The sequence below is a fragment of the Copadichromis virginalis genome, linkage group LG16 (genome assembly GCF_057382275.1).
Source record: "Copadichromis virginalis isolate Kocher_CV1m ecotype Utaka linkage group LG16, C_Virginalis_male_GT1.1, whole genome shotgun sequence".
Taxonomy (NCBI): domain Eukaryota; kingdom Metazoa; phylum Chordata; class Actinopteri; order Cichliformes; family Cichlidae; genus Copadichromis; species Copadichromis virginalis.
The window spans coordinates 26,337,897-26,351,599 of NC_140633.1; the positions used below are offsets into that span (position 1 = coordinate 26,337,897).

The 13,703-nt window shown below is 40.1% G+C and overlaps 2 protein-coding genes across 4 annotated transcripts in view; one reads left to right on the forward strand and one right to left on the reverse strand.

Moving 5' to 3' along the window:
* LOC146690935 (uncharacterized) overlaps positions 1-13,703 on the reverse strand; it is a 99,018-nt gene that overhangs the window by 12,015 nt on the left and 73,300 nt on the right. The gene's annotated exons all lie outside the window — the stretch shown is intronic.
* LOC146690936 (nuclear receptor subfamily 4 group A member 2) lies at positions 427-6,831 on the forward strand. Its single transcript, XM_085434128.1, has 8 exons — positions 427-582; positions 1,063-1,167; positions 1,352-2,223; positions 2,672-2,801; positions 2,989-3,152; positions 3,534-3,736; positions 3,904-4,082; positions 4,210-6,831. The coding sequence occupies exons 3-8, from the start codon at positions 1,354-1,356 to the stop codon at positions 4,464-4,466; spliced, it is 1,803 nt and encodes a 600-aa protein (XP_085290254.1). The 5' UTR covers positions 427-582; positions 1,063-1,167; positions 1,352-1,353; the 3' UTR covers positions 4,467-6,831.

Consider the following 13,703-nt stretch of genomic DNA (forward strand, 5'->3'; position numbering starts at 1 on the left):
ACTTTCCCCGATTGTAAATACTATTCCCGCATGCCAGAACAGTGAGGAAAACAACAGTGACAGCACCAGTCCATCGGAAACGTGCATCATTTACTTTAGAGATTTGTGGCAAATACATCGAAATCATATCACATAGACTCGTGTCAGCTTAAAACAAGCATGACGTAAGGCCTGTGCAAACACCAAGGTGTCTGAACTGAGTTTAGGTGGGTTTATCCTCCACTACATCTCTGCTAATGTCCATGTGGGAAGCAACACAGAACACATACCACAAGACAAACATACTCACCAGAAAAATTGGGGCTTGAGAAAGCTCCCGAGGAGATTGGTCCGCGTCGATGTCGACGCCGATGACGTTGCGCACTGAAACACGTGGGCCAGGGTATCTAGAGCTCACATAAACAAAGCCACATTGGCCAGACTGGATAGTCGAAGCTCGTGTCGCTGTTGGTGCGCGGACTCACTTCCCTGCTTGGCATTGCTTGTACCTACGCTCGTGATTTGGAGCTTTTACTAAAATTGATGAATACCACCTACATGCTTATCGCATGGACAGAAAGTCACGATCCTGATGTGAAAGAGGTAAGATTCATTCATTCTTTTCTTGCAACATAATCTCCGAATTCGCTCGTCCTGTCCGGCTTCTCCGAGGCATTGAAATCTTTTTTTTAATCTAAGTCTTTTTTCTATCCTTAAATTGAAATTACACGCAATTAAGTTTGACTGAGACTATTCAGATGTGACTGTCATTTAATGCCACATTTCAGCTTTCTGCTTTTTAGACAAGTTTTTACTAGTGTCAAGTGCGCAAAGTTGGTCTGTTCACGTCGAACCAGCATCTTATTAACAAAAGAAAAGAAATACTTGTGGTTTGGTTTCTATAGCATGTTGTTCATATTCATTAGAACACTGAATAAAATGTTGTAACATGCTCTGCACGTTTGGAAACGGGGTATGGTTTGCGCACAAATAGACTTATGCTTAACCAATGTGTGATCTCTCCTTTTAGAGAGATTGTTTTATTGTATAATCTAGTAACTCCAAACCTTTGTGTTTTATTAGGGGAAGAACCAGAACAGAGTCGCATTCTTCTATCCCGACACCCACACAACAGCTCCTGACATTACCCATTTCAAGTGTCACCGGAAAACTGTCAGAAGACTTGAGGTAGGATGTGAAACATTTATGTGTTAAAGTTTTATTTTTACCTGAAATCCCACACTTGTTTAAATTAGTGTAGTTTTTGCTGTGGACATTTCATATAATTTTAAATTGATATATAAAACTTTCCCTCTCAGTTTAAACATTTATGTGAAAAATTCTAATTTGTTTGCACCCGTCTGGTTTTCAGCCATGCCCTGCGTTCAGGCTCAGTATGGATCATCACCTCAAGGAGCCAGTCCAGCTTCCCAGAGCTACAGCTACCACACCGCAGGAGAATACAGCTGCGACTTCTTAACACCCGAATTTGTTAAGTTTAGCATGGACTTGACCAACACTGAGATCACAGCTACTACTTCTCTACCAAGTTTCAGTACATTCATGGACAACTATAACACCAGTTACGACGTTAAACCGCCCTGTCTCTATCAGATGCCCCACTCCGGAGAGCAGTCCTCTATCAAAGTGGAGGACATTCAGATGCACAGTTACCATCAGCAGAGCCACCTGCCACCCCAGTCTGAGGAAATGATGGCTCACTCTGGGCCTATGTATTTCAAACCCTCCTCGCCTCACGCCCCAAGTACGCCAAACTTCCAGGTTCAGCCTAATCACATGTGGGAGGACCCTGGCTCCCTCCACAGTTTCCACCAGAACTATGTTGCGGCCACGTCTCATATGATAGACCAGCGCAAGAATCCGGTGTCAAGGCTTTCGCTCTTCTCGTTCAAACAGTCCCCGCCCGGTACTCCTGTTTCCAGCTGTCAGATGCGGTTCGACGGGCCGCTGCACGTGTCCATGAACCACGACAACCCGGGCGCACACCGCGGCCCGGACGGCCAGAGTTTTGCGGTGCCCAGCGCTATACGGAAACAGTCTGGCCTGGCCTTTCCTCACTCGCTGCAGCTCAGCCACGGGCACCAGCTGATGGACAGCCAAGTGCCATCGCCCCCGTCCCGAGGATCTCCGTCAAACGAAGGTCTGTGTGCGGTATGTGGGGACAACGCAGCCTGCCAACATTATGGAGTGAGAACCTGCGAGGGTTGCAAAGGATTTTTCAAGGTGGGCTGAAATGACAGCGACAATGAATGCGTGTTACTGTTTTTTACGTCAGCGAGACATTCTGTCATTATTATTCACAGCGCAGTGTGTTAAATGCTGCTCAGTTACTTAAAAACCAAATAAATCAAAGGCAACACAATAACACTAAACCCGACTTTAATACAAGTGTGAGTGCGCACACAAAAAAGAACCACATGGCAGTCATACTTGTCCACACAGACGTGACATCGAATGAAAAGAAATAATAACCAACACCACTAATGCGTATTTGCTGAGCTTCTCTTATTATTATTGGGTCATACAGCACAATTCAAAACATTAAATATGAATTATATTATATTGTTTTCATCCTTGCATTTCCCCTTCAAGTTGTGCGTCAGAATTGTGTAACCTTGGAAATGGGCCCGAAAGTTGACTGTGTGTTTTTTTTCTCTCTCTCTCTTTTCAGCGCACCGTACAGAAAAATGCAAAATACGTGTGTTTAGCAAATAAAAACTGTCCTGTTGACAAACGCCGAAGAAACCGTTGCCAGTTCTGCCGTTTCCAGAAGTGCCTTGTCGTCGGAATGGTGAGAGAAGGTACGTTTGGGCTATGCATTCAATTATTTCTGTCCCGGTGGTTAATATTTTTCGTCTGACACACTGGGAAACGTGCGTAATGCAGTACTGGGTTGTGAATTTATCCACTAATAGGTATTTACGCACACCAGCTGGAGTTTGTATATTGATGATTTATCTAAATCACCTTTCTTTATATATTTTGCAGTTGTCCGAACGGATAATCTAAAAGGTCGAAGAGGACGCCTACCATCCAAACCCAAAAGTCCCCAAGAGCCTTCCCCTCCCTCGCCGCCGGTCAGCCTCATAAGCGCACTTGTTAGGGCCCATGTGGACTCCAATCCCTCCATGTCCGCTTTGGACTACTCCAGAGTAAGTGACTCTAATAATCCCAGAAATAAAAAGTCACACACTCGCAGAACATTTGAAAAAAAAAAAAAAAAGAGTTAAATATTATTCAGAGAAAGCAGATAAAACGAGACTGGCGACCCCTTTAATTTAGTCCTGCATTAGGACTAAATTTATTACCCTGAAAGTTTTCTGTAATACATCGCTGAATTCCAAACTTTGCCAGCCTTTTAATGTGACACATTTTAAGTGAGCTGCACTGAGATGCAGAACTTAATAAAAAGGAGACATGAATTCAACGGTTAAAAAAAATCTCTCTCTCCTTCTTGGAAATGGGCATTTGCAATTTCACGGATTATATATTTTAAAGGACCTCATTAAGGCGCTGTTTAAATTAAATTCCAGTTCCAGGCTAACCCTGACTACCAAATGACTGGAGACAACACTCAGCATATCCAGCAGTTCTATGATCTCCTGACGGGCTCCATGGAGATCATCCGAGGCTGGGCGGAGAAGATCCCTGGCTTTTCTGATCTACCGAAGCAAGATCAAGATCTCCTCTTTGAATCCGCCTTCCTTGAACTTTTTGTCCTACGGCTGGCATACAGGTGAGACTGAGTAATTACTAAATAAAACAATTTAGGCTTTAGATAATCATCAGTCCCTCCTTCAAGCTTCATTGCTTTTGGCTTTATTAGCCGCCCAATAATTAGAAGGCTCTTGAATCCACATTTATTACCAAGCATAATTAATGACATTTTGTTAATAACTGCAGGTCCAACCCAGTGGAAGGAAAACTTATTTTTTGTAATGGAGTGGTTTTACACAGACTACAGTGCGTCCGTGGATTTGGAGAGTGGGTAGACGCCATCGTGGAGTTTTCTTCCAACTTGCAGAGTATGAATATAGACATCTCAGCTTTTTCCTGCATCGCAGCACTGGCCATGGTAACAGGTGAGTAAAGGCGACGGTGCATTTATGAACACTGGATGGTTCACAACGCTTATGAAAAATGAGAGGGTTGACGTATCATAGATTATTTATCCGTGCCTGTTTTTTCTTTGTTAATTGTATTTTTCAGAGCGACACGGACTTAAGGAACCCAAGAGAGTCGAGGATCTCCAAAACAAGATCGTCAACTGCCTCAAAGATCAAGTGACATTCAATGGCGGCGGCTTGAATCGTCCCAACTACTTGTCAAAACTCTTAGGAAAGCTCCCAGAACTGCGCACACTCTGTACCCAAGGTCTGCAGCGTATCTTTTACCTAAAGCTAGAGGACCTAGTCCCTCCGCCAGCAATAATTGACAAACTTTTCCTCGACACCCTACCTTTCTGAGTCTGACTCAATGGCGAACCTCAAAGAACTTCCAAAAGACTATTTGTGTCAGACTTGACCGATTTTTAAAGTTGTTATTTCTGAATATTTGCAAGCTCCATATGCTAACAGAACAACCACATTATGAATATGAATTCGTGAAAAAGTAACACGAGGGAAAAAAAGACAAAGTCTAATGGCTGTGCGGGCCTTGATTTTTTTCCCCTTTTCTCTCTTTTGTTTGTGCCAAACAACTGAATTATCACTGGTTAATGCTCTCCGGTGGACAAACTGTCATCAAATTTAACTTGGTCTTGCAATCATTTACTGTTTGTTTAACCTCGGCTCTACTGATTCAGCATACTCAGATGTAATATATTCCATTTATATAGAAATATATAAACCCACGCACACACACTGTATATTATGATAGATTATGTGATGCCTCCAATGCATCGGTTTATAACATGTGTAAAAAGTTTGTTATAATGAAAATATTTAATTTTCTTTTCTCTTTTGACTCGTGCCTATGTGTTTCTGACAGGATCCCAAAAGCATCCAGAAAAGACAACGCATGATTTAGTTTCTTTTTTTTTCCCTCCCACCCCTTTTCCTTTTTCTTTTATAGGCACTTGCTGAGGTGATGTCTATATATAATATATACCGGACACTATGTAGTCTGCTAGATTTGATACTGATTCGTAGTTATGGCACTCCTTTTATGTATGACGCATATGTGGAAAAATATTTCATCTGTATAGAAAATGAGGGACCCATGGTGTTTGTAAAACTGTCAGACATTCCTTGTTTGTATGTGCTGTAAGTATTGTTGCTGTTGAATATAAACGTTTCTATATATTTATTATTTCTATTGCCAAGAGCTACACTAAGCATGGTGCAATTTAAACGATTTCAAACCATCCAAGTTTCATGCTGAGCACGTTGTCTATGTTTTATGTCTTATAAGCGTCTAGCTAGTTATAATTTAACACGTTTTGGAACTGAAAAATCCCATCTTATATGAAGAGGTCCATGAGTGTGTGATATAGGCCTACATCTTTGGCATCATGGTGTACTTACAACTTCTGTGACGCATTTGGTGCCGAATTCAAAAAACTTTAGAGAGAAAGAAATATTTAATGTTTACAAATAAAACTTTTAAATCGATCCTTTGCTAAACACTTTCTCTGAAATTTATTCTTCAAATTCAGACTTTTCCAATCCCCAAGAGAGAGCGAGGCACACGAGAAATGATGCATTTTCTCATAACTTCTTCACTGAATTCTCAGTTTTGTGGAAGCTGTTGCGATCAGCGCTCAGGCTCGATTGCGCAAAAAAAACCAAACGTTTTTTATAAGGACACCACAATAATAATAATTTCTGTTATCATCCTGTTTAAAAAAAACGTGACAGGATGCGAGGAGATATTTAGTTCAAGCTAAGGGAGTAAGTCGTTGCATTAAAAGATGAAATATTCGTAAAGGCGGGCCCATTTTAATTGGATTTGGATTTTTAAATTTGACAAAAATATGAATCTTTACAGAGGCGCATATTAACGACTTCACAATTTTAAGCTTTCATTTTCCGACTCTATTGAGCTCATATTTCATTTATCCAAATTCAATTTAACCCACTTACATTTTAGGAGTTCTAAAGTGTCGCCATGCGTGCAGGTGTGTATTTCCAATTATTTCTAATATTTTAACAAATAAAGGTGACAATTTTATTAGTCTATCCTTTGCCGATAAAACATTTCCTCCCTTTTCTAATGTCGCTGTCTAACTAAAGAAGCGATGCAACAGATTAAACGCAGGAATTTAAATTGAACATAAAACACAATTTCTCGAACGACTGCTTAAATGAGAACATCGGAATTCATCTTATAATTCATCTGTTCTTTGCTGATGTAGCGCGGATGATTATAAAACTTTAACTTTGTGGATCTCGACTTTCCTCGTTACCAAAAAAGGTGATTAAAAATGTAATGACGCGCTTTATATTATCCCAGTCTGTGTACAAGCTGATTTTCTTTTCCTTTTGCGCTTCCGCTCCACTGACCTTTTATAATTTAAAATCAGACTTTTAACCTATCCTACCGACAAGTCAGATCAGAGCTAGAACTAAACAGTTTTACAGTCGGCAGTTTTCTGGCATAAAAAAAATCCGTCTACATGCAACTTGCCATTACAAATAAGAAGAAAAAGGCGTTCGAAAAGCTTTCTGAGAGGTGAAACCCGGTTTGAGCACAGGTAGCGCAGGCTCGCATTTCGCGTTCCAGCGTAGTTGTCTGTGAAATTTAAGTGAAGAGACATATGATGATGCACAAACAGGAAACCTTTACTGCGTCGTTGTGCGGCATTTTTTTTTTTGCAAACCGAGGCCGATGTTTGGTGAAAATAAAACGATACCCAGTTGGTTTTTAATAGTTTAGTAATACGCCAGTTTTTTACCGACAACCTCCCACAAACCCCCCGGGAATGAAGTTCCGCGCCTCTTATTTCTTCTACATCCTCCCCCTTCCGCTGTATCAGCCATTAAAGTACACAGGTAAAAACGTCCCTATGTAGGCTGTATCCTTTAATCCAGTGCGCTGATTAATCTCACGCAACTGCGGTGAAGATTTTTGTGAGATGTCGCTGCACATCACATCTGCATATTGTGAACTGCACAAGTAGAAATACAAGTCATTTAGAAATGTATACAAAACGGCTGTGATTAGCTTGAACAAAGTGAGGCAGGGCCGCTGTCACTAAGCCTTTCCTTCAGTCTATCAGGAGGGAGAAGTGACGCGAGGCTTTGAGGCATGTCTGGGACTTATCCACAACGATTCCACATTTATCACATGATCAAGATGAAGGGAACAGCTTATTTTGAGAGATATTAGCAGCAGGCAATAAATTGTCTAAATAATTACATCGTCACTGTAAAGTGCTAATTCCAAGGCAAATTGGGATTGTGCTCAGAACCAGTTTGCTGACATTTAGCAGATCTGTTGAAAGGGTGCATTACAATGTCACAAGTTTCCTCTATTGACTCTAAGTACAGTTAGGTTTTATACATGTCTATCTCAATACAATAAAACATGACACATGTAGCCAACACTTCTGTCACTGTTTGTGCATGATTATATATATGCTGCAAGACTTTGAGTCTCAATTTATTAAGTGCCTAATTTCTTCCCCACTCTTGGACACCAGCGAAAGGTTAGGCGTGATTGTGTGAGCACAAGTTGGTCTACAAGAAAGAAAAGAAAATCATTTTTCACTTTTACAGTCTTGTGTTGAGCCCCTGAACACAGAACAACAACGAAAGCCAGCAGGTGGAGGTGGCCGTCTCCCAAGAACAAAGCCCGCATATCTGCCTCTAAGTGCTCATACACAAGGTGAGAAAGACATCGAATTAAAAATCTCTCAGTCTTAGAAGAGACACGAACTCCGCACACTGTGGCAGTCTTGCATTTGGTTGCACGCTCACCTGTACACTGTGGTGAAGCTGACAGGTTCATGTGTGTTGTATGTGGTGGATTTAAAGTGTTGTCAGTCAGTTGTAGGTATTTAATCTGAAAATCATTTTCCACTGTCAACTGACCATCGTTATTTTATTATAATACGCAACACTGTCAACTGCTTTTATTCATATTATTTTAATCGGGAAGCCAAAATGTGTTAATTAACAGCTAGATCATTGCATCACTTGATACCTGAAGTGGGAGAAAACCACACCGTGCATCTTTGCAGTATATGAGAACTTAGTAGACATCTAAAGAGCAGGCATTGCTTTTGCTGAAACTGCATTTAGATGGAGAAGAACTACACTGTTTTTAAAGTGCAGAACCAACAAGTAGCAATCAGCGGCAGTCAGAAGGAGATAAGGAAGAATAATTATAAGGATGCATGAATACATCTGATACAAACTTCTGTGCAAAACAGTACAAAAGTGGCAGCCTACACGTTGCCCACTGTCTGCTCTCTTGGGATACAGCAAGTGAGCTTTGGTCACAGTATTTATTTTCTCTGGCCTAGCTAAAACAAAGCCACGTGCAAAATGACTTTTTAAAACTCTTTTTGTCTTTTATAGTTGCCAATGAAAGTCATTTTGAGGTACAAAGGGAGATGAAAGCTTGTGAAGTGGATCTATATGTCTGCACACCACATGGCAGTCTTTATTACCTGGATCTGGCCATTTAAACAACATTCACTGCCTTTTCGACAGCCTTTTTCGGCATCTTTTCGTTCATTCACTGCATCCACTCTTCCCTCAACCTTGGCATCAATTTCTTTCGTGTTACCTTTCCCTCTGTTTAGGCAGCGAAGCACTTTGCTGTGGGAGCCTGCAGTAAAACATGTTGATTACACAACTTATGAATCTCATGAGTCCTGCCGACTATTGCTCTAAACAAAATGAATGAATAATGAGTTGAAAGATGGCCCTTTGGATAAGACTGTCTATAGTTATATTACTGTGACTATTTGATTTACCATATTGAAATGCTGATGATTGTCCAATAAATAATGCAAAAAGCTGATTTCCGAGCGGCGAGGCAGGAAAAGAAATCCACCTTGCATATAGATGGAGGTGAGCCATGTCTGTCCCTCTCAGCCTGTGGCCCAGAGCAGCTTTATCATTCATAGGACTAAACAGACAATCAATTCAGCAGCCGTGTATGAAGGATGAAGGGATGCGACAAGCTGTGAATGATGAGAAGCCAAAAATCAAAGGCCTCACTCCTTCTTAGCTCTAATAGCCATTACCAGCCCAGGCAGCACCAGTAAAATGAGGTTAATCATTCGCACAGATCCTTTCAAAGAAGATTGACTGAACTTGATGTCTAGTCAGATCACTCATAAATATTTACTTCACATTAAACAGCTGTGTGTGCTCTGTTATCGCACATTGATTTCTGACGGATGCCATAAAATTATTGTTTCAAGTGTGGTCAGTAAAATCCATTAATGTAATGCTTGTACCAAGACTCAATTATGCTAACCACAAGAAATTAATAATGCAATGAAATTGACAGAACATCATGTGGGAGAGGGGTTTCTTCAGGTTTCTGCCTAAAAAAATGTATAAATGGGGGGAAAAGAGAAATGGTGTTTTTGTTTGTTTATTTGCTTCTTTTCATCACAAAAAGCTAATCGAGGCTAAATTAGTGCATTCAGTGCTGATAGATGCCCAAATGAAATAGCCCAAGAATTTAGGGATGAGATTACGTTTATGGGCACCGCATGTATCAGGATCGAACACATGGGCTCGGTCCTTTGACCTTATTGACAAAGTGAAATCGGAAATTTCCTTTATAGAAAGAGTTAATGTTTCCTCAGGCAGACATGTTTCCGATTCAATTAGTTTTAATGAAGCCGGTGCTCAGTGGTCACTGAAGTAGAAAAAACAGGCTTAAATGCCTGATGGTAATAGAGGACATATTAAGGAGGAAGGGATCGGACACACAGTGCATGCTTCTAAGTGGCGAAAAATGCCTCTATCAGGCTGGTAGGAGCCAGTGGCTCGGTAAGCAGTGAATTGTATGAGCCTCAAATGATGCATTTGGTCTCTGGGGCGAGGCTGGAGGAGACTGAGGAGTAAACTGTAAAAACGGAGGAAAGAAGAAGCTGCTTCGGATGATGCACATGGGTTATCACGAGTGGACAACAATGTTCACCAAAAAAAAATCTACTTTAAATAATTTCATCCCAAGAGCCAGCTATTTGATTAATGTGTTTAACTATTTAATGCAATCGTTGCATTTTTAATTAATGAGTAAAAACATACCTTGTAATACCTCCAGTTTATACACTGTTAACTATGTGACTGAATGCAGGGATGCAAACTGGACTATCCCTCCATCTGATGTCAGACTGTAAAATGTCAACATGGTCAGATGCACTGGCTCTGTTCCCACAAGGATATGCCCTTATCCTGTGTTATGGTTTGTGCTGTTGCTCCACGGTAAAGTGGAAGCACACCCATGCACATGTAATCTGTTCATGCCTTTGGGTCAAATCATGTGTATGGTCTGCCATCTTCTCAGTATTACAGTTTCTCTGTCTGTAGCATTTTTTGCATGCATTTAGTCTTGCGAAATGAAAGCAATCTGGGGGGGGGGGGGTTTTTAAAAGGTAAATACATAGTAAACCAAACACTTGAAGTTGCTTACCATGTAACACACTATGTCATGTCCTAGATTACAGGACTGCATCAACTGCATCATATCTTTTGGCACAATGCTTTTTTTTTTTCTTCTTTACGATGACTAACAGGAGGTAAACAAGCTTGAAATGAATGCACACTTTGATACATGTTAAGGGCATCTGAGGCCTCTGCTTTATTTCTCGAATGCACAGACTATATGCATGTAATCACTACATAAACTGATGCACTAATGGTTTTACAAATCTCCCTCAGAACATATTAATCACACATGTAGTGTGAGAAAGTGCAAGTAGATTGAGTGGGGTACTCTTGAAGGGTCAAGAGGGGAATATGATGTGTGTTGGACAGAAAGGAAGGCGAGAGGGGGCTGTGGTGTGTGTGTGAGTGTGTGTGTATTTGTGTGTCACAACAGACAGAAGAGATCCAGCCCAGGCCCCCACACAGCTTTGTCATATCACTAGGAGATTAGGAACACACATGTCAAGCTAGGCACAGCCTGCTGCAATAATGCACCTGCCAGCTCTCAAGATCCACTCAACCCTTGTTCAACCCCTTGTACCTACATGCAAACACAAAGGCACACACACATAAATGTACCATTTTTTAATAGAAAAAAATACCCCACCCCACCCTTCAAATATACTGACTAAAAGACGTAATTTGAGATAAAAGTGGAACACGTAACTAGAATGATATTATTGATGTATGTTAAAGGAAAATGTATTTCAACACATACAGCAAGAAACACAGGAGCTATCAAAGATATGAAAAGGTTGAGAGCTGGAAAAAAGTGGATATTTTACATGAAAAGTCTTACAGCAGAAGGTCATTGTCTTTCTTCGTGACAGAGTTCTTCAAGAAAAGCAGAGAGGGGAAGCTCAAAGAGATTCATCTCCACCAGGATCCAAGGTCATCCAACCTAGTCATCCTAGAAGCACTTGAAAAATATGGAGTGAAGACTTGAGATATTCTTCCCCCACCCCAAAAAAAGGAGTGTAGAGGGAAGACTCTGACTGAAGAGAATCACTGACCTTCAAACAAGCGCTCTATCCATATAGAGTAGGGGAAGACATGCACAATCCATCAAAAATGCACATGAACTTTCCCTCTTCAAATAGTTCCCGCTTGAATAGCAGTCAATGGATCAACTATGAATATTGCATGTCCTGAATTGCAGGGAATCAGATTGAATTCAGAGTGAGACAAAATCTGTGATATCGCACTTTCAGATTAAATCTCAAAAAAATTGTTTTGAGGGTGAACACTTTAGGCTGTAATTAATAACAACGGCAATGATGAGTTTAAACCCTGGGTTTGTTGTTTATGACATAAACCGGCTGTAAACAAACACATTAAAATGTAAAGAGGAGAATATATATAATCCAAATAAAAAGTAAAAAAAAAAAAGAAAAAATAGAAAAAAAGTCCACCCTATAGTCATGAAATTGCCTTTTGCCACAGTCTCTCTTCAGGAATGGAAAGATCAGTGTTAATTTCAGCCCGTTTTTGATTGGATGAACCTGACTCCCTCTTGCACGACATGGATACCACAGGTCAGTGGCTGGTGCAGTGTTGCATGAAACAAACAAATAGAAAAAGGCACCTTGTGGCACTTGACTCTCGCCAGAATGCAACTGACGGCAAGCTTGCCAGCGTCCTATAATAACGACCAGTGCCTCATAACCAAAGAATGAAAGAGAGCGAGGGCGGGAGGGGGGAGGTGGGTTGAGAGAGAGGGAGAAAAGAGCAAGGAAAGAGGCAGAAAGATGATTTAAAAAAAAAACAAAAACAAAAAACGAACAAGGTTGTAGAAGAATGTAACATGTTTGTGCTTGTAAAAGCCAGGAAACTGACTACAAATATATAATACTGAATGCAACAGTATGCAGAAAGGATAAAAATACTGAGGATATAAATACTGAGCGACCACAGAGGAAAATATAAAATAAGTCTGACAGCTCCAATACATGGTTAGCAACAACGACAGAGAAGCATTACTAAGGAAAAAGAATCTCAAAGCTCGAATGTGTTTTATGTTTATTTCATGTATTAATAGTGCATAAGCACAGAGTGAGCATGGGCTTGCCTTTAGGAGCAACATGGTGGTTGTAACGCTGCAGAATAAAATATCAAATTAACATCACTGCTTTTATTGAGCTACTAATCAGAAGAAATACAAACACACTGCAAATACATCAAAACTTTCATCAGTTTTACACATCAAATCTGTTTACGGGTTTTCAGAAATATACAACTAACTGTTGTATGAAGTCTTTTGTGGGGTAGCTATATAAATTCTAATAAACTGCCTTAAGGGATGTTTCTTGTATCGGTGTCATTTAGGTGTAAATACTTTATGTTTGAAAATAGAAAATGGAATCTTTATGATATCTGAGAGAAAATAATTTGACAAACTCGTATCTCTTGAGGCTCCAGATGACATTAGCCACTAAAATGTTTGACCAAATGGTTGACAGCTCACTTGTTACTCATTAGGGGTAAACTCCTACCAGCATGAGGCTTTTAACGCTGAGGTCCAAGTCATGATAGGTGGTAACCCTGACCCTAATTCTGCCCTAACCCTTTGTTTTAGATAAAAGCAAAATCGACTTCTTTGGTAGAAAAAATAGTTTTTTGGTGTTTTAAGGTTTTAAGGTTGTTTGACGAGACTTAAAAGAAAAAAAAATTAAAAAATAAAAGATATTTTCTGATTCCCTGAAAAAGACATTTAGTCATTTGTCCGATGACAATTTAATAATAATAAAAAAGTTGAGGGATTTGCTACAAATATACTGGAAAATTGTATAATGCTTAAAAACAAACTTTGTGGAAGATCTCACAATTGTTCAGTGACAGGATTAGGTATTAAAAGTGTATCCCATAGAAGTATGGAGAACTTTATCATTCTGTGAAAGATCATAGACATCATGTAGCCACCATGATTCACCCACTGGTGAAAATGCTCTCAAATGCATCACTACCACAGACAAAGCCAAGAGGCTCAAACTGGAGTAGGCCTAACACGTATCTTTGTATCAGTCACAAAAGCCTCAATAAACTTTAAAGGTGTTAGTTAATCACTCGTACAGATGTTAAAACATGAAG

Coding starts and splice junctions, on each gene's coding strand:
- LOC146690936 (XM_085434128.1), top strand. CDS start 1,354: ATGCCCTGCGTTCAGGCTCAGTATGGATCATCACCTCAAGGAGCCAGT. Junction 2,802..2,988: donor CGTCGGAATGGTGAGAGAAG/GTACGTTTGGGC, acceptor TATATTTTGCAG/TTGTCCGAACGGATAATCTA. Junction 4,083..4,209: donor AGCACTGGCCATGGTAACAG/GTGAGTAAAGGC, acceptor TGTATTTTTCAG/AGCGACACGGACTTAAGGAA.